The following is a 23,754-nucleotide window of genomic DNA, read 5'->3' on the forward strand; positions in this document are numbered from 1 at the left end:
ATCAATCTTGATGAGTGGATCTGCATCCCGGGCCTCCCCAGCCAATCTATCACTATCGAGGCAGACCCCCCCGCCCCCCCCCCACAACACTGCCCCTCCCCACCCCATCTGCAGCTTTGCATTTATTGTCCCACACACCCAAGCTCTCTCAACCAGACTGGATTGCCATGGCCGGTCCCTACCACGTTATTACTTCTGGGAAAAACAGAATGTGCTCCATTGCAGATTTCTGAAGAATAAACTCTGAGGCAGTTTGCAGGGGGAGAGAGGGAATGCTTCCGTGGAAACATGTGAATGGTAGAATGACTCCCGATTTTCACCAGATCTTGGCAGTAGCAGGAAGGGCTTGCTTTTGGCACTGCGCTGAGTAATGCCGCAGCAGTCTGTGAAAACTTGTACCGAGATTTGCCTTCTTCCAGCCAACAGCAGGGCATCCGGTTTGAGTCAATAGATTACTGATAACTGGAATGTTTATTAAATGAAAGGTCTAGCTAATCTGAAATTTGTGGCCATTTTGAAAATCCTGTTTTAAAGACAAAAATAGTGTGTAGACTAGGTGTATGCACACAATTTAGATATTTAGCATTTCATCATACATGCATAAAACCTTAAAAACTACTTTGAATATTAATTAATTTACTATGTGAGTGTTGGGGGAGAGCAAAGATCAGCATTCATATGCACTATCTGAAAAATGAAGTGATTTATGCGCATATAAATATTCTCCTGTCTACTCCAGGTCGTATTTTTCCTGTGACCTCAGCTCAAACAGACCCCCTCCAAGCAGGGCACGGAGCTTCCCCGGCAGGGTTAGAAGAGCCACAGGTATGGCATCATCACGTTTTTATTACCTATCTTATCAAATGTGAATGAGACCGGGAGACACAGTGACAGAGAGTGGGTGTGAGGTGATGTGGAGAGATGAGGATGGATGGGAATGGAGAGAGGAGGGAAAAACAGAGAAAAGATGGAAGAGAGATGAGAGGCAAGAGGGCGAAAGGAAATGGAGAGAAACATCAGAAAAAAAGAGGGTGAGAGATAGGAAGAAAGAATGAGAGCGGAAGGAGGACAAAAAGAGAGGGAGTAAGAAAGAAGGCCGGAGAGCAAGATGAGGGGGCTAAAATAGGTAGAAAAGAGGGGAACAATGATGAAAAATGAGAAGAGGATGGGAAGGAGTGAAGGAGTGGGTGGGAAGGAGGAGCTCCGGACTGCTCAAGTCAGCTCTTTTAAACGGGGAGCCAAGATGGAGTGGACAGTTTGTATGGGCAGGCTGAATGGGGATTCTTCCCCCTACATGATACCTTTGATCAGTACTGGTTTACACACCAGTCAGCAATATTGTTTAACAGCAGTGGGTTAATACATTAACCAACTCTGAGCTGCAGGACTTCAAGGCAGCGGGGAAAAAGAGGAATGTGCATCTCTCTCCCTCAAAGCTGGTGGAAAAGCGCAATAACAGGCTCCACAGAAGAGGAGCCATTCAGGACACACGTACAAAGATGCCTGCCCAAAAGGCATACCGCAAATATCAATATACAGACAAATGACACCTCAGCATATGTTACAACTGCCTTTTCAGCAAATTAAAGCACAAACATTATGCAAAGTTTGGATAAAAAACAGCTGTTGTTTTTACATGTGTATTTGAGTGTGAAGGGGTGTGTGTGTGTTGCTGTGAAAGTGAGCACGTGCTGGTGGGATGTGCTTAAGTGTCAATGGTATAAACGTCATTGCTTTATGTCTGAAAACATTGGTAAGTAGAGTGTTTGATTCAACGTGATCCATTAGATCCACGTATGGCAAAGTTACATTATACTCCTCCATTTACCAGGAGACGACTACTGCCGGATCGAAATCTTTTATTTATATGGAATTCATTGGTTTTGTTTGTATTTAGAAACTTTTTTGTGTAAACTTACACAGTCCCAGCTGTAAAACAGCTGTCCCTGTGCAAATAAGTCTCACATTGTGAAGGTGATACATACAGTCTCGTATAGCAAATACAGCTTACATATTACATCATAGGCCAGCTTTCAACCAACCATTTCTTCTTAAGTTTGACTCACAATTAAATACAAATATTTGTTTTTTTACCCTCACATATATTGTATGACAAGTTCAGTGGGCAAAAGTACCATACTGTGTTTGTAAAGAAACACACTTGAATGTATTTATATATTTTACACATTTATAAGTCACAGTTAAGGACAACTGTTGATTGAATCTAAGCCAGAGTCAATACTGCTGAGAATGGTGGTGCTCTTAGAACAGGATGTAGTCTCAGTCTAGCACTCAGACTACAGTTTGATATTTACGTTACATAATTTGACACAAAAGTAATGAAACTCTGAATTCTAGGTGAATTTGTGAAAACACCCTTAGTGCTCATTTGACTGATTATTTTTTCCTTCCCAGTCAAATGTCAAGTCGTCAGCCTTGGCTGTAATTTCCAGATAGTTGAACATTTATGTCACTCACCTAGCCACACAGAATGCATTGTACCTTTGCTTGTGCACCAATGGCAGTGTGGAAACTTGCAGGACAACCTCTCCCTGCACACCTCTAATATTTTATCCCAAGTGCGAATTCTCAGCAGAGCCAAAGGCAACACACTCCATCACACTGACTGACACCCTGGCCTTTACAGCAATACTAATCAAACCAAAACAACGACCACGGTGCCAATCTAGCTAAAGATAAAAAAGGTGAGGTGAGGAAGGAATGAGGAAAGAAAGAGGGAGAAAGAGAGAGGGTACCCCCAGACCGCTGTGGGACACATCACTCCCCACCCCTCTCATGTGACAGGGGGAACTCACACTTCCTGATGCTGACAGCCAGAACAAAGCCTGGACACCCCAACAGAATGTCTTATTGAGGCAACAGGTTAATGATTCCATACTTCCAGCTAAAGACGGGGAGTCCTCAAATCAACACCCACCTCTGCTCTGCATTCCATACAGGTCACTGTAAAGCCCCATCACAATCACGGTCAGTAAATCCCTATTGGCCTGAGATTCACAGGTAACCCTGCATGAACTAGCACAAGCTCATATGATGAGCGGGTGAAAAACATTTGTAATTCACATGACCGCCTGTTTTCTTCCAAACAGACAGGAAAACAAGCATATGAAGGTTAACCAATTAATTTGACCACTCAGCTGTCCAAAGTCAATGAGTGTGGGTATTAACCAGTGCACTTGGTAAAATAATGTTTAAGGGAAGAGTAATAGGGAATGGAGAAAATGACCTTCCATCAAAAGTCATTAATTGCACAGGTTGTGCAAACCGGATTTAACATCATGGCTTGTGCCACTTATCTGTTTGCATTAGAAGTGGTTCAGCGTTGTTCATGAGTTTATCTGAGAGGCCTGGAGAATATTTACAATATTTTATTGAAGTGAGTCATTCAGGCCAGCAGACCAGGGCAGAGGATTTTTTAACACCTATCCAGAAAACTTGGGCGTTTTCTCTTTATTTACAAAGTAAACCAAGAACAGGAGACTACAATAAATCTGGGAATGCTAGAAAAAGAGCAAATAAAGCATCAGCCTTCATGTCCTACGAAAGTAAACTTTGCAACACTCCTGAGATCTCAGCTAAACTGGGTCATGAGAAAGTTCTTTATCCGCCCTTTCGGAAGCGATGACGTTTTTTGTTGTGGTGCTGGACGTCAATCCAGCCGCCTACACACCTACACTCCCTGCCAGTGCAAGAATGGAGACTGGCCCATCACTCAGTGTGACAGAGTGAACGCTCTCCATCACAGTGGCCAGAGAGAGGCAGCTTCCTATACATGGCAGCTCTAAGGCCCCTCTGGTGTACCACAGTCAGCAGAATCATTTATTATTATCGGGGTTAATTATTGAACTGGGACCGGCTGTGGTGGGGAGGAGAGAGAGGAGACACGGCAGGAACTAGCCAGGCGAGGGGGCAACCTTCCTGGTAGGTGGGGGGCCCTGTCAGGCAGAGTGTTCCGGAGTGTTTCGTTTATGAGTGGTTTTGTGTGTGTGTGTGTTTGTGTGTTGCGTGTGTCTGAATGTGAGTATAGGTGCATGCTTGTATGCTGCGTGAGCATTTTTGTATGTGTGCGTCTGTGTGCATGTACGCTTGTGTACAGTACATGCAAGTGTGTTGCGTGATTTTCTTCGTTTGTGCGTGTGAGGGTCTAATAAGGGATAGAGGAATGCAGATGAGGAAGGTAAATCCTACGGGACAGGCGCCACTGGGTGGCGTAGGCTTCCAGGTGTGAAGTAAAGGGGTTTTGCACAGACCCATCACCTGGTTGATTTAGGTTTACTGGCCTCAAACAGTCTTGACATATTCACGTGGAGATGAGCTTGCATGTGCCTTTCTTTTACTTTTCCCCCTCTCTCCCCCTCCCTCTTTCTCACTCACATTCCCTTTCTCTCCCTCCCTCTCTCCTTTTTTCTCTCCCTCACTCTCATCCATCTCTCTCTCAGCACATTTCCAGACCTCAGACACCTCACCTCCAGAGCAGATAAATATACCCTGAGATCCTACCAAGAGCTCCAATGTCCTTGCACTAAGGAATTTGATCCCCTGGGTCTGCACTCTCCAGAGAGCCCTTCTAAACATAATCTGGGGCTGGTTGCACAAGCTATGCCTACTGTAGATCGTTCATAGGCGTGTTGTAACTGAAAACCCCATTAAGTTCAGTATAATTTGATTTATAATCAAAGTGAGGCTACAAATGAACTTACACATAGCTGATGCAACCACCCACCCTCTGATGTAACTGCCACACCCACCAACGCCCTTCCCCCGGTGTATTCTGTAGGTAACCAAAGGCCAAGACTGTAACCGGGTATTGTAAAACCTCAGCTGCCAGGAAATTTAAGCAAGATACGAGAGGGCATGCTATAGCCCCAAACAAATATAAAGATCAGGATTTCAGATGCTTTCTCCACATGCAAAGGTGTCTGGGCTCCAGATAAGCAAAACTCTTTCAGGGGTTCCCAATCACGCTATCCATAAGTCAAATAATAAATTCCTACGTTGTAAATTATTTCTAGTTTGATAACATGTGCTTGTGTATATAAGGAATGTGTGCAATTGCAATTTGGAATCATGGGTGATGCTGTAAACTACTAGTGTGTATTGTATATGGAAGTGCGTGTGTATGTGTGCCTGTGAGTGTCCGTGTGACTGAGTGTGCGTGTGTGTGTTTGTGCGTGCGTGCGTGTGTGTGCCTGTGAGTATCTGTGTGACTGAGTGTGTGTGTGTGTGTGTGTGAGTGGGTGGATGGAGGGCAGCTCTGGGGGATTGACGTGGACAGGCTATGTAATCCCCCCGAATGGACGGACTTCCTAAACGGCTGCAATGTGAAGCCGGATCCATCATCTGGCCACTCAGCAAAAGCCATTCAGACCTCAGAGCAGGGAGTTAATAATTCAAAGGGGAAGGAAAAAGAGGGGATATGCCCGAGTGACAACATAAAGTGAGAAAGAGAGAGGAGAGCGATGGAGAGAAGGGAAAGAGAGAGAGAAAGTAAAAGACAGAGAGGACATCTCATTTGAAATGATCATAGATCAATGACGCTACAGGCCGATCAATTAGATTTCGATATTCCATCGCCAATTTCTTTCTAATGATAAAACAATACAGAAAACCCTGAGTCTCACCTGTGAACCACCATTCACAGCTAAAACAAATGAGCAGACGTGCACAAACATTAGCATATTGCAGCCCTTCAGTTCTGTAATGCTTCTTCAGGTGTATCGCTTCAACAAGGCCCTATAAAGCCCCTCTTCTCATTTCCCACAATGCCAGTTTCAATGCCAACAGACAGAGGGCAAAGATATTAAAGTCATTCTATGCGAGTATATAACATTCAGCTGGACAACTGTCTATTTGTATGACTGCAGTGTCTTCAAAACATATGTATTTCTTGATTCCCCACCACCCACCACAAAATATGCATTGCTATTGCTTTGTTTGTCCCCTCATTTTTCTTAAATGCCACTGGGAATTTTTCTGTAACCCCTGCAATGATTTTAGGAACTTCAAAGTCAAAAAAATGTCCCTTGTTTGTCCTTCCTTTAGAAACAAGTTACGTAAGGAATGGCAAAAATGCACAGGCGGCGAAGGGGGAAGGGACAAAAGGGACAGCTTCTGAGAAAGGATGCAGAAGAGAGGAAAAACAGGGTCATAAAAGTAACATAAAGGCAGGAATTTGCTGATGATACACATATATAGATAGATAGAAAAAAAGAGGTGCTCCCAGGCAGAGAAAACCGTACCTCCTTTTTTATGTCCTGTTTTGTTCAGGAAGCCCCCTCGTGCTTTGCAGACGGACAGGCTGTTAATGTTTATCTAGGTGCCGTTACTGGGGTGAAAGCACTCGTTCCTAAAGACAAGATAAGTGAACTCATCAAAGAGCAATTCATGGAAGGAGTTCCTCTGCCTCAATGATATGCTGGCCCCCCACCCCCTCCAAAAAAAAGCCAGCCTGCAATGGCACCACCAAGAGTTGGTCACTGATGTCATTGTCACGCCAAAGGACCACTGCCCCCACCCCACACACACCCTTGGGCCCGTCAGCACTTTGATTCCTGGTGGTTAATTATTGAGCCGCGGGGGCTGGAGGTGTATTACTGGAATTAGACAGAGGACATCAGGAGATTGACAGATCAGCCAGTGCTGCCCATTCTCAAGGGGAGCAAAGTGACCACCATCCCTGCCAGCCACACAAAACACAGGAAATGGATGGCGGTCGGTAGAGATGCTAGAATTTAAATGGGAAGCTGTGGGGGCAGTTAATAATTGGGAAGGATTTGACTATTTATTTGCTACGCCTCGAGAGACAGCGGTGCTGTCAACTAGGTGTTTACTTTCTCGTACCGCAGTTCTACCAGGGATGTGGGGGGAGACGAGGGGGTGGGGGAGGCTGGGGAACATTAGAGACACAAACTTTTAATAAACCTGCAGTAGCAGTTATACATAACAGTAAGAATATGCATTAAGGTTGGAAAAAAGAACATTTACTTGCACACTTTTGTTTGCTGAGGAGTTTAGAGCCATCCAAAATTATTACCTATTCTGAATGAGAGCATGTCCTGTAACAAATGACACAACACAACCAAGGAAAAGCATAGAGAAAACTATAGCATTTAATTGCATAAATTGGAAGTGAACTGCAGATACTGACCAGAGGAGATATGGATATGTGGAAGAAAAGTCAGGTATCTTGGAAACCAAGGAGGTATTGGCTTGTATTGTGTTTCAACCGAAAACATAACATCTATTGACACAGCAATGGACTACTGGGGGAAAAAAATCATATTTTCCAACTACAACTGTAACTGCTACATTTAACCATGGCAATCCCCACAGAAATTCATGACTGTGAGCTTCATAAGTGCCCGGTGTACCACCTGAATGCCACACCTGCAGCACCTGATTAACCTAATGAGGGAGGGGAGTCATATTTGTGCTTAACCCTTCTACTACTTAAATGTGATCAAAAGGCCAAAACTATAAAGTTATAGTTATCATCCAAATTGTCACTAAATTTGCAATGTTGAATTTATCCCAACAAAAACTATTTTCAATGTACAAACATACCAAGTTACTCACAAATACACCATTTATAAGTCGCTATTAAAACTTGCGTTAAAAGTATAGACATCAAAATGAAGCCAAGTTACAACAAACAATACTGGCTACAAATTAAACAAGCTCTATTCCAAATAAATGCTACCCAATCTTTCCTATATTATTTCATGTAACTGTGTTTATTTATCTTACCATCTGGAGAGAACATGGTCATTTAAACTTTATTCATGGTGAGCTTTTCATGCACCGAAAGCACTGGATGCAGACAATTTTTCAAACAGACCTGTATAGTGCAGGCATTTAAAAATTTGTGTAAAAAAGTGCAACACAGCTGAATTGCAGATCACTATAAATTATTGGCATTCCACACTTTGATGTGATCCATAAAGTTTGAATGACCACATTCTCTCCAGACCTGCCACAACTGTCAATATGACCAATGTCACTAAGAAAACCAACAAACCTGACCTCATGAAATCCATATGGTTCCCCCTTCGTGCCTTTTCCTCCACACGTTTTGAACATGCAGATTTAATTTTAATATCAACATTGCATGAGGAAATACAATTGTAAACATTTAAATTACCATGAATAATCAAATTGACTACTTATCTTGCATGTATGGTTGATCATTTTGATCGCTTTGTGTAACGTTGCAAAATGACTTCAATAGTAACCAGCAGCAGCTCTGCAAAAGAAGCCCCTGGCTGGGCGAAGCCGGCAATAGTAGTCTGAGGTTTTAGGGCCTACCTTGTAGTCATGTAGTCCGAGACAGTGGTTCCAGTCAATGATACAGTTCGGTTGTTCCAGTAGCACTGTGGCACCGGTTTGCATACAACTGGTACCTGCAGGACCAGGATTTCGGTGGAGAATTTCGTTGCTATATTCACTAACGTTACACTCGTTTTTATCGACTCCGTCTCTGACCGCAGGTACCGTTAGAAAGCTAGCTGGCGTTAAACTCGGGCAAAATACCAGAAGCGGCACTAACTAGAAGTGGCTGTATTTAACCCAAAAGGATACGAACAATGGGAAATGCCTTTGCAATAAATTTTTTTTTTAAAGTTCTGTCTGCTCGTCATTTTAAAGAAGGTAGGCCTAGACTAGGCTACAGATTCAGGTACCGTTTCAAAAGTTATCGTTATAGAACGGGCATCGTCAAAATCTAAATGATACCCATCCCTAGTCATGAACAATATTATGCTATTTGCACTTGAAATTATAGAGAATGCGTTTCAGAAATGTAAATGAGTTTCTCACAAAGATTATACAGCTGTAAGAGCAATAGTTTACATGTTCTGGCAATTATTATTTAGAAAGCTAGCTTCCACACAAAATAAAGATAACGCCCCCAAAGTTTCAAAAACGTGTTATATTAGCTGAGATAGCATCATGTGCACTTGCTTATATGTATTTTTTTGCCTCTGTATTCTGGCTACTTTCATGAAACTGCTTTAATCAGATGTTCTTATTGGCAGATGTAGCTAGCTACATTTTTAGTGGGGATAATTATTGATTGTGGGACTGGAGCATTATTGATGACAAAATTGGCAGGAAAAATAAAGAGAAAACACAAAATAACCCAAGTTTGGGCTTTATTGTGTGGATGTGCAAAGTTGTCTGAGTTTTGTGTTTTTGCATGAGGCCATAAGATAGGTTAATGTTCTTGAGGGATGAGTGTCTGTGGCCACTGTGGTTATTTCCCCAGGAAACCCTGAAAACTGCCCAACTCTCAGTACTGTATAGGTATGGGGCATGCCCCTCAACCCGTAACTTGGCGGATGGCATACCTGCCATCCCAATCTATGTTTTTCCTCATTGTGACCAGGTATCACAAACTCAAGTCCCGGAAGCCAACAATGCTTCGCAAGATTCCTTTTAGTCAGCTGCCAATATATGCTTTTGAATCCAGGCGAATAGCCCGTCAATCGCATAAATCAAGAACTGTTGAAACACACCTAAAATCAACCGGCACTGCAGCAACAGTCCATTTCTGTTACATACAGTATATGTTCATAACCAGTGAAGACACGTTGTGTACAAGGAGACTTATTCCATTACAAAAAAAAAGGATTTTTCCCAAAATTGTTCTTAACTTAATAAAAGCACTACATGCGTTTTTTACTTCGAAAATAAACTCATTCCCGAGAGTAATTTGTCCTCAGTGACTAATTGGCAGATGGCAGTTTGTGGTTGTTTCGAGATCATTTTCAGAACAAGGATTGTTGCGGGCATTGGATGCTACTCTGGCCATGTAATGGCAAATTACATCATTTTGGCTTGAGGTTTTGAAATCAGTCAATACCAGATACCAAAAACCAAAAACATCCTTACAAAAAATATAATATTAGTATATGTATAATAGCAATACATTTTAGCAATTTTATAGATAGTAATGCATTCCTAATTGCTTCAGAGGTTAGTTCAATAATTGTTCTTGTACAGGCGATTAGGGGGGATGTGTTAAGTTAACAGAAAAGCGCTCTGACTACCTTGACAAGTTAAGTAGTGGGGACAGCACTATTGTCTTTTAAATCAGCTGTCACTGGCCGGCCCGTCAGCACTTTGATTCAGTACCTGGCAGTTAATAATTGAGCTGCAAGGGTTGGAGGTGTATTGCTAGAATTAGACAGAGACGCCAAGAGATTGACAGATCAGCTAACTCTGGCAATTTTCAAAGAATAAAAACAGGAGGAAACTGGTGATTTGAATTTTAAAATGCGGTAGGGGGGTGCAAGGGGCAGAAAACAGAGATGCGAGAAGGCTGGTTACTTATTGCACTGTATGTTCTTAAAGCTTTTCAAAGCAACTTCCTCCCCAAGGCATTTTGAAAGGCCCAACCTGAGTGCTTTACCATTGAAAAGAAAAGGAGGGGTCCTGCACTGGACCTCAGTTCCTATTAGGAGTGTAAACCTCAGGCTTCACCACGATAGGATGCAATTTCGATTCTTGAAGCAACGGTTCGATATTTTCCAATATCGAAAAATCTTGCTATGACACAATCCAAAATGATCCAGTATGGTAAGAAACTACATGATCCAGCTAACACAATCCTGTTACAGCATACACATACGACCAAAATGAGGTTGAGAGTGCATAAACGTGTTGTTGTCACATGCAACAGAAGGAAAAATGGCACTAGCGCAAGTGATGATGAGGCTGAGTTGGAAACATAAACAGTGGTGTTAGCAGTGTTGCCAGAACAAACCTCTGTACGATTATGGACATTTAAATAAATATTTTGTTATGATTCATAACGAGATGTATTGATTTTTGCATGTGGTATAAATTGTATTGGATCATTGCCCTTTGAATGGATACATCGGTCCAAAACCACCCCTATGTCCTATCAAGTTGGAATAAAGGCTTGGGGAAAGGGAGCAAGGCACTGATCAATTTCTAAATGAATGAATTACAAGTGACAGTTTTGTTCATTAAGAAAAAGCTTTTCTGATAAAAAATATATCTGAAATAGTTTCTTAAAATATATTCAGAAAATTGATCACGTCAATTCTGATTTATGAGTTATATTAGCAATGCTATCATGAGGGATGAAAAACTACATCTCTATTGCTTATATTTCAGTTTGTTAAAAGTGTGAAAAAATATGAAAATCATATTTTCACTCTTCTACCTTTGGGATAGAAACCTCTGTTAGCATGATAACACCTTCTTCCTGTGGGATAACAACATCCCAAAACACCATGCATTTCTTGATAAAATTATTTTTGGTGGGGATTGGGCTTTATTACAGTCCTGAACAATGTTTTCTAGTCATTAACATAGCGTTCACCCCCAGTCAGTAGTGTAGCCTCCACCCCAGTCAACAGTATAATCTTCACCCTCAGTCCTTACTCCCTACTATGTTCCCACAAACTACTCATGCATAACCCTTCTTACAGAGATCAACTACATATACATGTATCTGCTAGTTCACTCACATATCTCACTCTGATATCTCACATGAACTGCTATGTCCTGTCACTTTTATTTCCTGAAAAGTTAATCCAGATCCCATACAGTTCTGAGCAAGCCTGAATTTCTTCAGTCCTGAAACAATCCAGGTACTTTGCTTGCTGCGTTCACAAGCCACAACAACACAGGCCAGTCCAAGAATCCACCAACTCATGCTGTTCTTAGCCTTTCAAATACTTTTCTCTCGTCATAGAAAACCTCTGTGTGTACCTGTAAACCAAATGTTTAGCATAAAAGTACAAATTAAAATGTGCAATAGCTGTTCTGGAACATTGATAGTTCCTAATTAACAGCAGCACTTCCAGCAGTGGGGTTAACCGAAGGGGGGAATTGGATTCAAACTAAGATTTAATACAGGCAGAGCTTCCCCCTGGGCCTGGCTGAGTTGGGGGGAGTGCAGAGGCAGCCTCTGCATAATTAGATGCTTTTTTGAAAGCGAAATTGCCTCCCCTGTTGGACATTAAAGCAGTTGCAGCCCCCTTTAGCCCCCTCCTCTTCATCTTCCCTGTGAGGCTTGATTTCAAATGGAAAAATTAATGGGAGAATAATAGCCCTGAGCCTCGCTGCACTGGGCCTCTTTCATACACTACCGTTTTAATAATTCTATGGGGGTGGGGGAGACGGGGGGGCTTTTTAGAAAATTTAGCTCCTCTCCCCTGAGTTGGCCTTGTATTCCGCAGTGATGCACCCCCACTCCAGAAACACACACGCACAAGGCCCCACTCTGGGGACCCCAGCTAGCTTCCTCTGCCTGCTTCAGAAGACTAAACTTTCAAATATTAGTAGAGAGGGGGGCAGGTTTTCATATAAATAAATAAAATGATGATTAGCAATGCCCTTGACAATCAAATTTATGTTTTCATTTTCATTTTTTTTTCATGGGGAAATTTATGCTACTCCAGTGATTCTCCGCCCTTTCCAAGGGTTTACATCGTGATCAACAAGTTTTCAGACAATGGCACTTCTTTTCACACACAGAGAAGAGCAGTCCGATGGCCGTTATGAGCTGCCATTTTAAAGAGTCTTCAGAAAGACTGTGGCAACACAAATGAATCAAGTAACAGAATTCTGCGGAGAGAGGCTTCACAAAAAGAATTGACATGAAATGTTTTAATACTTTAATACTATCCTTACATACACTAATAGGCATGTGTTTAATAAACCTCTATCATGGATTACTATGGTTAGAAAAGGTCCGAAAATCCCTGATTTTTTTTTTATTTTTTATTTTTTGTTAAATAATTAAACATAATTGGCACATATTACTAAGTTTAAATCAGTTGGTAAAAGGACTGTAGGTTGATTTAGATGGGACAGCCAGACCGCAGGCAAGAGGAAAAAACTGCTTCGGTGCAGTTCATGTTGGAGTGCACTCACATCCTACTGCTCACATAGAGAGGAAGGTGTGGCAGTTATCCTACAAGGCAATCATTCCCCACCATTTTAGATGACCGGGCCTTTTAGTTCACCAAACCGCACAGACTTTTTAAATTTCAGCTGACTATCACCCCACCTTCCCCTCCCCCTCCTCTCCTCCCTATCCCTTCCCTCTTTGGTAAACTGCTTCCTGGCACCAAAAATTCCCTGCCGCAGAGACTTACATGTCGCCAGCGGCCTTTGTCTGCCAAGACAAGGCATGACAATATGGTCAAGGCTGCAATTACAATCAACAAGATCATCCTTCCGCCAAGCCCAGAGCCTCCAGCCATCCCCAGACTTTTCATTCCCAGCCATGTCTGAGAAGCTAAAACCTACCACAAGGATCAGATATCCACTTCAAACAATAACAGTAATGCTATGTTTTCAAACCAGGATCTGCGTAATGATGATCGTCCCTTACCGTAGTGGTGTTCAAACTCTGATACACAGCTCCTAAAATCACATCTAACTGATCCTATGCCATGCACAGGTACAGTAAGACATGAACACCGAGCCTCTGCCATTTATCTGTAACAGCTTCTACTTACAGGCAGCGGTAATAATTGCTGCTTGAATTCAGCGAGTGCTGAACAGGGAAAGGTTAGTGCGCGAGGCGGCTACACAGCACGAACCGCTTTGCGCGGCAAGTTTCTGAGCTGATCTGATGCCAGGTTGGTTTGAGGCGTTATGAAAATCAAAGACTAGAGAACATCCCTCTTAGGCTCGGAGACAAGTTAAGGTGGGTGGGGGGTCGGACACAGGGAATTTAAGAGCGGAAGAGGAGCCGGTGTAGAATCAGTCTTGAAGTCGGGGATGCCCATTGGCACTTTGCATTCAAGCATCGAGGAGGATTAACCTGCCGTGTGGCGGCAGGGCTGTGGCAGGATTCTGGGGCTTCCTGTTTCTCCTGACTTTGAGGAATCCGCAGCAAACAAACCCCCAGTGTTCTGCCGTGGAGCCGATACCTCCCTCAGCAAAAAAATAAATAAAACAATCCCCCCCTCCCAGTCTGGCCAAACTTTCCAGGCATGGAGACGGATATAGATGAAAGTGGTAGAACTGCCTGCATTTTTCCCATAGGGCTTTTTAACTTGGGCTTCCCCTGTACCCTGGACTCTTTCCTGAACCCAGTGTGACCACCACATGATAGACTTGGGTGAGGTTTTGTTTCAGGAGACACAAGAACCACCACCCCTGATGAACAGAGGTCTACTAGACCTGATTTCACAGCAGGAGACATGACAGACTGCTCTTTTCTCTAATTTTGTGGATGGAAATTTGCCAAGCCCAACAAATTTGACACCTGCAATGAGCACTTCTTATCTTTGTGACCAAAGAGACAAAGAGAGCACTATCATTCAGGAAACCATTCCCTGTCATGCTGCAGCAAAGCTCAGAATTGTTAGACTTTAGTTAAGAGCCTCCACTCACACAGAGTCAATCACAGATTAAAAGCCTGCCACTGATCAAGGCGATGCACAAGTCCTATCACGGGTTCACCCCTGGTTCAGAACAATGTGACTCCTGTAATATGCTTTCAGCAAATGGGTCACACATTTGCTTTGATTTGGTCTGGGGACAAATCTGCACACTCCTTTCATCTGATTTGAAGTGCCCCCAGCAGCTGTGCCAGATTATTTCTTATCAGGTCATATTTACAGAGGTGAATGGCTTATAAAAAGTACACACTTGCCTCCCCATCCAGTCCCAACAAGTAGTGAACTCCCCCCGCTCCCCCCTCATCTCCCGTGACTTTCCACAGGAGAGTAAAACAAAGGAAAGTGGGTGGAAGTGCGTCTCTGTGTAAAGTGATGCTGTGACACACTTCTGAACAAAACTACTCCTCTTTCCTGTTCCGAGTGCCCGGAGGGACGTGTAGCGGTAATTGCTGCCTCTACACAGCCCCAAGACTCAACACACTTTCTAATTCTCTCATCAAAGAAACGATGCACTGATCTTTATTAAATTTTTATTCAATATGTTCACTTCTCTTTCCTTTTTCGTTTCTTTTACCCCCCCCCCCCCACCTCCCCTGCACAGCCAGCACCAGAGAAACAGTTACCATGTTTCTAAGGACCTCTTCCTTCCTGCCTAGAAGGGGTTGAGCATCTCGTTAGCTCTTTTCTAGCAAACTTCTAGATCTGCCAGAAGCAAAATTAAACAGGACACGAAACAAAGAGGGAAAGTGTTTTTGTTTGTAGGCATCAAGTTTAGTAGCTTCATATCACTTAACTAATCACATGAATGAAAAACAGTAAACAAGGATAATGGAACTCTATGGAGAGTGTGAATGCCATGATGTTGGACTTGTTTGCTCCCTGAGACAGTGTTTCATTGTGCTATCACATTTATGAACATCACTGTGAAAGGCACCCTTGAATTGGTTTCATAGTACTCCGTGAACAGAAACACTGAAAGGCTTGCAACTCAAGTTTTGGATCTAAAGTTCATATTCTCAACACTTTCCAATTTCAATAAGAAAACCAAATAAGGTAGCACTCAAAATTAATGTGCACAATAACAGACACCAAAAACGTCAACATTCCAAACATACTGCATTTTTAAGATCAAATACAAATATGCTCATCGTCTCATGATTCCCATTGCAGTGACTGGTAGCATCCACTCCAAGCACTGGCACATTGGAACTGAGCATGGCAAGAGGCATTGAACACAGTTGCATAGCAGGGGCAATGTTGCTGGGAAACGGTAGGAGGGGGCATGTTTGTGCTGATACTGTAAGCGGAGCTCTTGGCTGCTCCATGCCACCCACACCTCCACCCTCCACTCCAGCCCCCGCCACCACTTCCCCCACCCCCCACCTCAGTCATCCATCAGTGCCCTCACTGTTATTTCTGCCTCCACACATCTCACATCCAGATATAAATCACTCACTTTGATTTCAGGGTTCAGTGTTTAAATAATTAAAGAGCATTAATTTATCAGGATTTAGCTCCTTTGGACATCAGGCATGACAGGAGAGAAAGAAAGTGGGGAGAGGGAAGAAGAACGGAGAGGTAGCAAGAGGGAGATGGAAGAAAGCACACAGCTAACACACTTGATATTGACTAGCATAATATAAAAAGACAGGATTACAACAGAGAGGTATTGTTACATCGGTCACTGAAGTATTAGTCATCATATCTGTATTGAGCACCACCAAGACACTAGTCACACATAAAAAAGGTTTTTAATTGAAAAACAAATTCTAATAGAAAATACAATGTGCACAAACCGCATTTAAGTTCTTTATCAATGCCACTTGTTCAGTGTAAGGAATATACAATTTGCCATTGTGATATTTAAGGCAAGCGTAATTTGTGATGGTGCAAAGACGATACTTTTCCAGGGCTAAAATCATCGAAAGAAAAACAAAATTAAATGAAAACTTTTTTTGTTGGTTACTGAGAACTGTATCTTCCCACTTTTTAAACACTTGTAAGATCAAACATCAAGACAAAGGATGGAATTGAAATATTCTATCTCGCACTGTTAACTGAAAACAAAGGCATAAAACAGATGAATATAAACTAGAAAGTCCTTGTGTACTTTAGAAAAAACATGGACATTATTAGAGGTGTGACACAGTCATTAATCGATTCAAGCCACCTTCTTTCCAAACGCACTAACAAAATTGCACCACTTTTCTCTGCAGGAGTTATACAGCAAACAGAATTTTGGAAATATGTTGCGAATAAAAGAATAGACACAGATTTTTTTAAAATTTTATCTGAAATAAAAAAACAAAACCCTGTAAAACCTTGCACATCAAAACAAGCAACAGGATTTGAGGGGACATAGATAAAACCGGATCCTGCTGCCTTTCTCCAGATAACCAACTTAGATGCACAGCATTTCACCACAAGATGATTTCAAAGTAGTGGTGTGCATCCCCACACCAGTGTGGGTCATGTGCCAGATGTCCTCTCGAGCAGACACCCATACCATACTGGGTAATGGTGCCTCCAGACATCTAAACTCTTAATGCCCACAGCACAATGCCTCTTTCTTTTCGACTAATAGAAGTCACTTCACTAAGGAAAAACCCTTACTTAACAGGTTTATGTAGTAGCAAGAACATGAGATGTAGAATGACAATTGATCTTCAAAAGACTGTGTAGTTCACAGCTCTGCGGGGGTGACTCAATAGAGGGACAGGGTCTGTCGTTGGCTCAGACAAAATTAGAGACAGTAAGATGGGACAGATGGAGCAACACTGCCCCCATCTGGTCACTTAATGGTAAACAGAACTAGGGTTCAAGGGGTGCCAGGTGATTGCAGTGGTTATTTTGTGTACAATTTCGTTCAATTGGTTGACTTTTTTCCCTTATGAAATTGGCACTTGGTAATTAAGATCCCACTCTTCCTGCAAGAGACATGCAAAATGGAATGCCGATGAACCATTAAACAGATACTACAAACATTTGAACTAAGGCCATTCTGGGTCTGTAAGGGACAAATAAAGGACATGGTTTTCTGTACATGGTTTTCCATCTTGAAAGTGAATTACACATAGTAAGACACAGATCGGATGTCTATTTTCTTTACGGCAACATGGGTGCTACCTGGACACCAGAATCTTCAGCAATCGACTCCACAGGGAGGCAGGCAGCTTACATACACCAGATAGTGACAATTATCTGCTCTTATTTGCTCAGTGACACACAACCACATCAGCTACAGCGTCAAGCTAAGAAAGAAAAAAAAACATGACCCCTATGATTCTAAGTGTGGAAGCGGTTGATATTCAGATAATATTCCAAGGATCAAAAAGCAACAGACTTTTTCAAGTAAATGGGGCCACCTAGTGGATTTTCATTGCTGTGTAGTTTTTAATCAAGGTTATGTTATTACACTGTGGTACATAAATATCCCCAGATATTGCCATACTTATTTGGAAGCCTTAAAGATTAAAATATAAATGAAAATACTGTTCAACAGAAAGAACAAACATGATTCCACTTGTGACAGCCCTAAAGTGTCAATTATTAAAATGCAACAGAAAAAGTTGAGCTGTTGATATAAATTGCTCAAACCTTCAACTGTTTTCACTACACTGATCGTTGAATAGATTTTTAAAGTGCAGCTGGATGTAATGTAGCATCCGGTGTCCTCTAGACATGAATGTTGAAAAGTGCTGCTACAGAGGTGTTGCTGATTGCTTTGCTGCCCTGGGTCTCTGGCAGTGACCATCCATGATCATTGGTTTGGGATGAGCCTGAACAGCGCCCCCAGTGGTCAGTTCAGTTATCCATCAACGAGCGCTGCAGAGCCTCCTGGATCATGGTTTGTTCATCCGTGGCATAGTCCTATAATCAGACAAAGTTGACAGAGCAGGAGGAAAAGGAAGTGGAAGTGAGGAGGGGAGAGGAAAAAAGGAGGTGAGAAGGAAGAGGGTTGGAATGAGAGCAAGAAGTGAGAGACAGGATAAAGACAGCTGAAAAAATCAACTTGAAGTATATGAAACTTGACTCAAGTGACTTGGTCAAGAGCCCGTGTCTACATGCAACGTAGTGTAGTCTGTGATTAAAGTCCCCAGCAGTATTTTTGTTGTTTTTGTATCCCCACTGGGGCTGGACTGATTATCAAGCTGTATGGGACCAAAAGGACGCCATCCGCAGCCACTGCAATTGCTGGTCACTGATAGAGCCCATGAGCAAGCCTGCAGCCTCCTAAGGACCAACTGCTCTCTTCAAACCTCAGCAAAGTAGCCAAAAAATTCACCCATGTGATTTCACTCAAATACAACTCAAACTTTGAAAAAGCTATTGTTCCACACTAATTCTGTACTACTACACACTGTGAAACAGAACATAAAACATTCCACTTCACACCTCACTCCTGTCTAGGGTTGCAAAGAGTCGGAAGATTTCCAGTAAATTCCTGAAACTTTCTGGAAAATTCCCAGATAATTTTCCCATGGAAAGTCCTAAATATTCCCAGACTTTTTAACCCTACTCCTATCCAGTCATACACTGTGCATCTTTAAAAGGCACAACACATTGCAGGAGCTTGTACTGTGGAGATTTACACAGGCTTGCAGATCAGGCACAGCTGATCCAGATCCTCTGTCCTCTTTGGGGGAGGCACAGCTGAGGGTTTGTGGGGAGCGGAGGCCAGAGCCAGGCCATTTACTAGGGACTTCAGAAATGCAGTTAAACATGCACATGCGCACGCGCACGCGCACACGCACACACACATATGCACGAGCAGACACACAACTTTGTTCATTTCAATTCTATGGTGAATAAAAAAGTTAATCATAGATTACATACCACATAAGTATCATAAGAGAAGGTATGTCTGATCTTCAGGTGCTGGAAGAAATCTGCGCTCCGGTAGTTCGGGTCTCCCCATGGCATTGAGGCACAGATTGGACACACCTTCAAAGAACACATGGGAACAAGGTCCTGATGACACTCCTCCACTCCAAACTCAGCCTTCTGTCAATCAAACTGCACCACTTAGAAGCATGTGACTACAATACTTTGGCATCCGTTTTTTTTTTGGTTGTTGCAGCAGTCAGTCTCTTGTTCTTGGCAAGCACTTGTCTGTGATTTAGCAGCTGCTCTAATGCAGAGTGATTGATGAGCAGAGAGGATTGCTGTCCGCCATTATGCACACGGCTGCACGTGTCTGTTTTTATAAGGCATTTCACTTTTATATTTCCTCTTTTTTTGCTGCCATACTCTTAAAGGTAGCCTCACTTGTCAGCCGTATGATGCTATGAGACAGACCAGGCTGACACTGATGCAAGATACGTCTGCCCAACAGTCAGTGGGAAACTAATCAAACAGTTACAGTACTTCTCATTCCAGATGCTACTGTAAAGACACAATCACTAATAATACTGTATTCTTTAAGTAGCTAGTTCATAAGTAACCTTTTTGGTTTTGTTCTATTATTGGCCACTAAATAAAATGGCTATCTGGTTAACAAGCCACGTGTTTTTGACTTTGCACAAATTAATCACCATCTATGAATTGTATGCATTTGTGCAAAAACATAACAAGCTCAATACATCCAAGTTTATCATGCATAATTAATTTTGAATGCCCCTGCACAGACTTTTATCTCAGCTGGCTGCATTGCCTACAGCGTGGCCCATGTAACAGACGTGCAGAGTATCTCCATCTTGAGTTGAGGAACCCTAGCCTGACTCACCTTGGCACGAACAATGCAAATAGGATTTTAATGTGCACCTGGCCCCTTGTAATGAGCTATGTTGGCCCTTGCTAAGTCTCGCTGGGCTTTGGCTGCTTGGGTTAACTCCTCACCACTTGGCGAGCATCTCTGGAGTGCAGGGATGTGCAATGCTCAACCAGCCCATCCTGGTCCAGGTTCTGGAAGTTGCAGTAAGGGCAGGAAAAGGTGAAGCGGTTTGGCACCGAGCTGGAGAAAAAAAAAGTAGAGGGCTCAATAAACCACTGAGCCGGTGGTGAATTCTAGAATGGAATGGGGGATTATGGGAGCACGCCCTTCCCCTCTGCTCTCACCTGATGACGGGGGGCTGGGATCTGGCCGTAGTCTTCACCCCTTCATCGATGTACTCCTGATATTTGAAGCAAGCAGCTGTGTGGCTTCGCATCAGGGACAAACACATCTGCCGAGGCCAAAGCACAGAGCTCAGTCACGTTCAGTTCATCTTAAATTCCAGCCTTTCAAACTGCAGCACAGGTAGTGACTCAAACTGAGCTGACAATAGCAGGGTTGAAGACGTTTTCATGTTGTAACTTGCAGCAAATCTGCCGGGGGGGGGGGGGGGGGGGTGACAAAACTATGAAACTATGCCTCAGTCCCAGCATCACATCGGGCATCACTGTTACCTTGCCATGGTCATTTGCCATAAAGCTGTCACACAGGTATACACTGTACAGCCAGTCAGTACAGTAGAAAGCACCTATGCCACGGCTACAAAACCTAGGCCCAGAGGGACTGCAGTGTCTTTAGGATTTATTTAAATTTGGAAAAATAAGCTACATGTCTTTGGTGATCCAGTTTAGTTTCCAAAAATATCATGAAAAGGGAACTCTACTAGATTGACAGGGGCTCACTGGAGAATGGAATATTTTCAAATGGAACTAAAATAAGTGTCAGCTTCTACAAAAAGCACAAGTCAGAAAATTCCACAGCAGTCTCTCTTCTAGTTTCCTTCCCAGTTCTTAGGCTGTTGGCGGTTTCAGGGAGCCGGGAGATTGGTTGCAGCCATCTTGGGCCAATGTCAATCAGCCCTGGGCTACAGAACGGACCTCACCTCGGCACGGCAGCCCTTGCAGGTGCTCACTGTGTTGTGAATGAGTATCTCCAGCTCTGTGGCTTTGGCCCACTTCCCCAGGGTTGCCCGGCACACAGCACAAACTGGTTTCTGAGGACGCAGGCATTCCTGCAGGCAGCTCTGGCAGAACCTGATCAGAGAAAAAGCAGATGCAGCTCCAGCCCTCAATCATAAATGCTGTTCATCAAGCTCTAGCCTTGGCCCTCTCACTCATGACATTGCAGGAATTAGACTACTGTACATGCCAGAGGTTTCCTGGTTTATCAGTATTACTGTATGCTTGTCTGATTACTTTGACAGAGGCATATTGCCCAAATCACAAATAAGCACAAATAAGTCCCAGCTGTTTTTCTGAAATGATCTCAGTGAAAAGTACAGCAGTGCAGCATATGAATATAACCATTGATTCCGGAAAAGGCATATTTTAATATGTGAATAATGCCATCTATTTCAAGTAAATATTATTGTTTAATTATTACAATTGTAAAACTACAGCAATATAATAATGGAAACATAAGATATAGCCGTTTTGCATTTTTAAAATGTGGATGTGAGAAGCACACCCTACGCCTCGAATTCATAGCTTGAAGTGCGTACCCCCAACCACCCCCCCGCCCCTCAAAAAACTATGGAACTATGGAAAATGTAGTCTTACATCAATTCCAATTGTTTTTGACAATACGCTGGAAAACTACAAGTCCCACAGTCCCTAATCTACCGCCGCTACATCTCGAACGTAAACAAAACTGAAACTAAAAACATTGAGGAATTAGCTTGTTAGCTTAGCAAGCTAACTTCATAATAGCAACCATGTTGACATGCTAATCCTAAGTACAACAATAAATACACACAGTACTTTCTGCACATTATTATCGGACTAAAAGGATTATGAAAGCTAGAAACAGTGTATAGCTCGACGCGTATTTATCAAGATAGCCAACTCAGCTAGCTAGCTAATACAGCTGGTAGAAAGATGAAGGAAAACTTAAAACCATAGAGCTATGCGGATACGCAAATCTTGCATGTCCAGTAGTTCGTTGAATTATCACCTATGTTGCTTAAAATTGGACACAGACAACGCAAGCCAACTAACTACACGTCAATTTAATTAATACTCACGTGTGCCCACATTGTGTTGTCACAGGGCGATCAAATATCTCCAGACAGACAGGACAGACAAATTCTGACACGTCCCTCTCGCTATCTGCAAAGCCTTTCTTTTTCAGTGCAGAATCTAAGCCTCCAAACATCGCCATTTCTTTCTCGGCGTCTTCTCCGTATGTGAGCAACAAAAAAAATCTACAGAGACAACAACGTCATAGCTTTGAACCTGATGGGAGAAGGAGGAGCGTGCATACCAGCTGTTGATGTCTTGTTTTTCCCCGGTACTTTCAGTTCGCTCTTTGATCTTCAGTCACTCTGTTAGATTACTTGCTGATTTCAGCATATACTATATATTTTCGTTGTGATAAAACACTTAGGTTAGGCAATGGTGTTCTGCAAAAAAATAAAAAATAAAACAACTCTGGGGTAAGGCTACTATACGCGACAATACATGGGGATTCAAATTAATTATATATTAATTATAGATACAAATAATTTCCATGAATTTCCTGAATAAACTCAGATGATAATAATAAATGCGAATTTCTTAGTATTCTTTTTCAGCAAATACATACAACGCACTCAGCCTTTTTATCATACAGTCATTAGTTTGAGCAGGAAAGCTCTGGAGGGTGCTACATTTAATCAATAATCGTGCATTCTTGAACTCACGCAGGCCTATCGTTTCAGATGTCAAACAAGTAGAGTAGAGTTACTTCAATGGAGTTCAAATGCCAAGCAACCTGATGTTAGAAAATGTCAGACAAAAAAATGCACTACATGAAATGCACAGAAAGCACAATAATATGACGTGACCACAACTTGAGAGTACTCTCATATTCAAACCATTTATCTGGGGTGCAAATTCTGCCATCCAGGCCTATTACTTGTGGGCTACAGTGGTTCAGACAGATTTCTTCATATTGAGAAGCAAAGGTACATTAGATGTTTTTTCAAAAATAAAATAGCAATTGAATTATGAGATTCACCATGTAGATTAGTGTTTCATACTATCATAGTTGGCCTACATGCACTGGGGTACCGAAATTGTAAATGGAGGCCTAAGTGTAACATTAGCTGTCTTTTAAAACTTGCTGAACTGGAATGGAAATGTATCTTGGTTCATTTGCAGTTACCAAAAGTATTTTGTAGTTTATTTAGATTTGGAAGATATTTTGTATTTTGTAATGAGCAACATATTTGTGTATTGTTACTTTAATCGTATTTCCATGTAGAGATTAGTGAACCTAGCTGATTATGGTAGCTTAAAATACAGGCTTAGTACATAACTTCGTGGGATGCCATCTTAAGAATTGCAGTAATAAATTTAGCACAGCCCATCAGCTCAAACTTTTATGCCAGGTTGTTGTCTTTTACAGTGTGTTCAATGAAGCACGTTCCCGATT

The 23,754-nt window shown here is 42.4% G+C and overlaps 1 protein-coding gene and 1 long non-coding RNA gene across 2 annotated transcripts in view; both read right to left on the reverse strand.

Moving 5' to 3' along the window:
* The window catches only part of LOC135234229 (uncharacterized), a 29,132-nt gene extending 20,390 nt beyond the window's left edge, over window positions 1-8,742 (reverse strand). The window contains exons 1-2 of the long non-coding RNA XR_010324042.1: window positions 8,326-8,742; window positions 6,261-6,367 (exon numbers count right to left, since the gene is read on the reverse strand). This is a non-coding gene — a long non-coding RNA (uncharacterized LOC135234229). The remainder of the gene's footprint in view (window positions 1-6,260; window positions 6,368-8,325) is intronic.
* A 7,398-nt stretch (window positions 8,743-16,140) lies between these two features.
* Window positions 16,141-22,576, reverse strand: rnf114 (ring finger protein 114). The gene is made up of 6 exons (XM_064298617.1): window positions 22,364-22,576; window positions 21,224-21,374; window positions 20,466-20,572; window positions 20,247-20,361; window positions 19,245-19,352; window positions 16,141-18,278 (listed from the first exon to the last, which is right to left on the reverse strand). Exons 1-6 carry the CDS (start codon window positions 22,498-22,500, stop codon window positions 18,213-18,215), a joined length of 684 nt encoding a protein of 227 aa, XP_064154687.1. The 5' UTR covers window positions 22,501-22,576; the 3' UTR covers window positions 16,141-18,212.
* Window positions 22,577-23,754: the final 1,178 nt, after the last annotated feature.

The sequence above is a fragment of the Anguilla rostrata genome, chromosome 11 (assembly GCF_018555375.3).
Source record: "Anguilla rostrata isolate EN2019 chromosome 11, ASM1855537v3, whole genome shotgun sequence".
Classification (NCBI taxonomy): domain Eukaryota; kingdom Metazoa; phylum Chordata; class Actinopteri; order Anguilliformes; family Anguillidae; genus Anguilla; species Anguilla rostrata.

What these genes read in the sequence shown, in the direction of transcription:
- rnf114 (XM_064298617.1), bottom strand. Translation starts at nt 22,500, where the DNA reads ATGGCGATGTTTGGAGGCTTAGATTCTGCACTGAAAAAGAAAGGCTTT. An exon ending in ACAACACAATGTGGGCACAC is followed by an intron (nt 21,375 to 22,363) that starts GTGAGTATTAAT and finishes TTCTCTGATCAG; the next exon opens with GTTCTGCCAGAGCTGCCTGC. An exon ending in TCCCAGCCCCCCGTCATCAG is followed by an intron (nt 20,362 to 20,465) that starts GTGAGAGCAGAG and finishes TTTTTTCTCCAG; the next exon opens with CTCGGTGCCAAACCGCTTCA.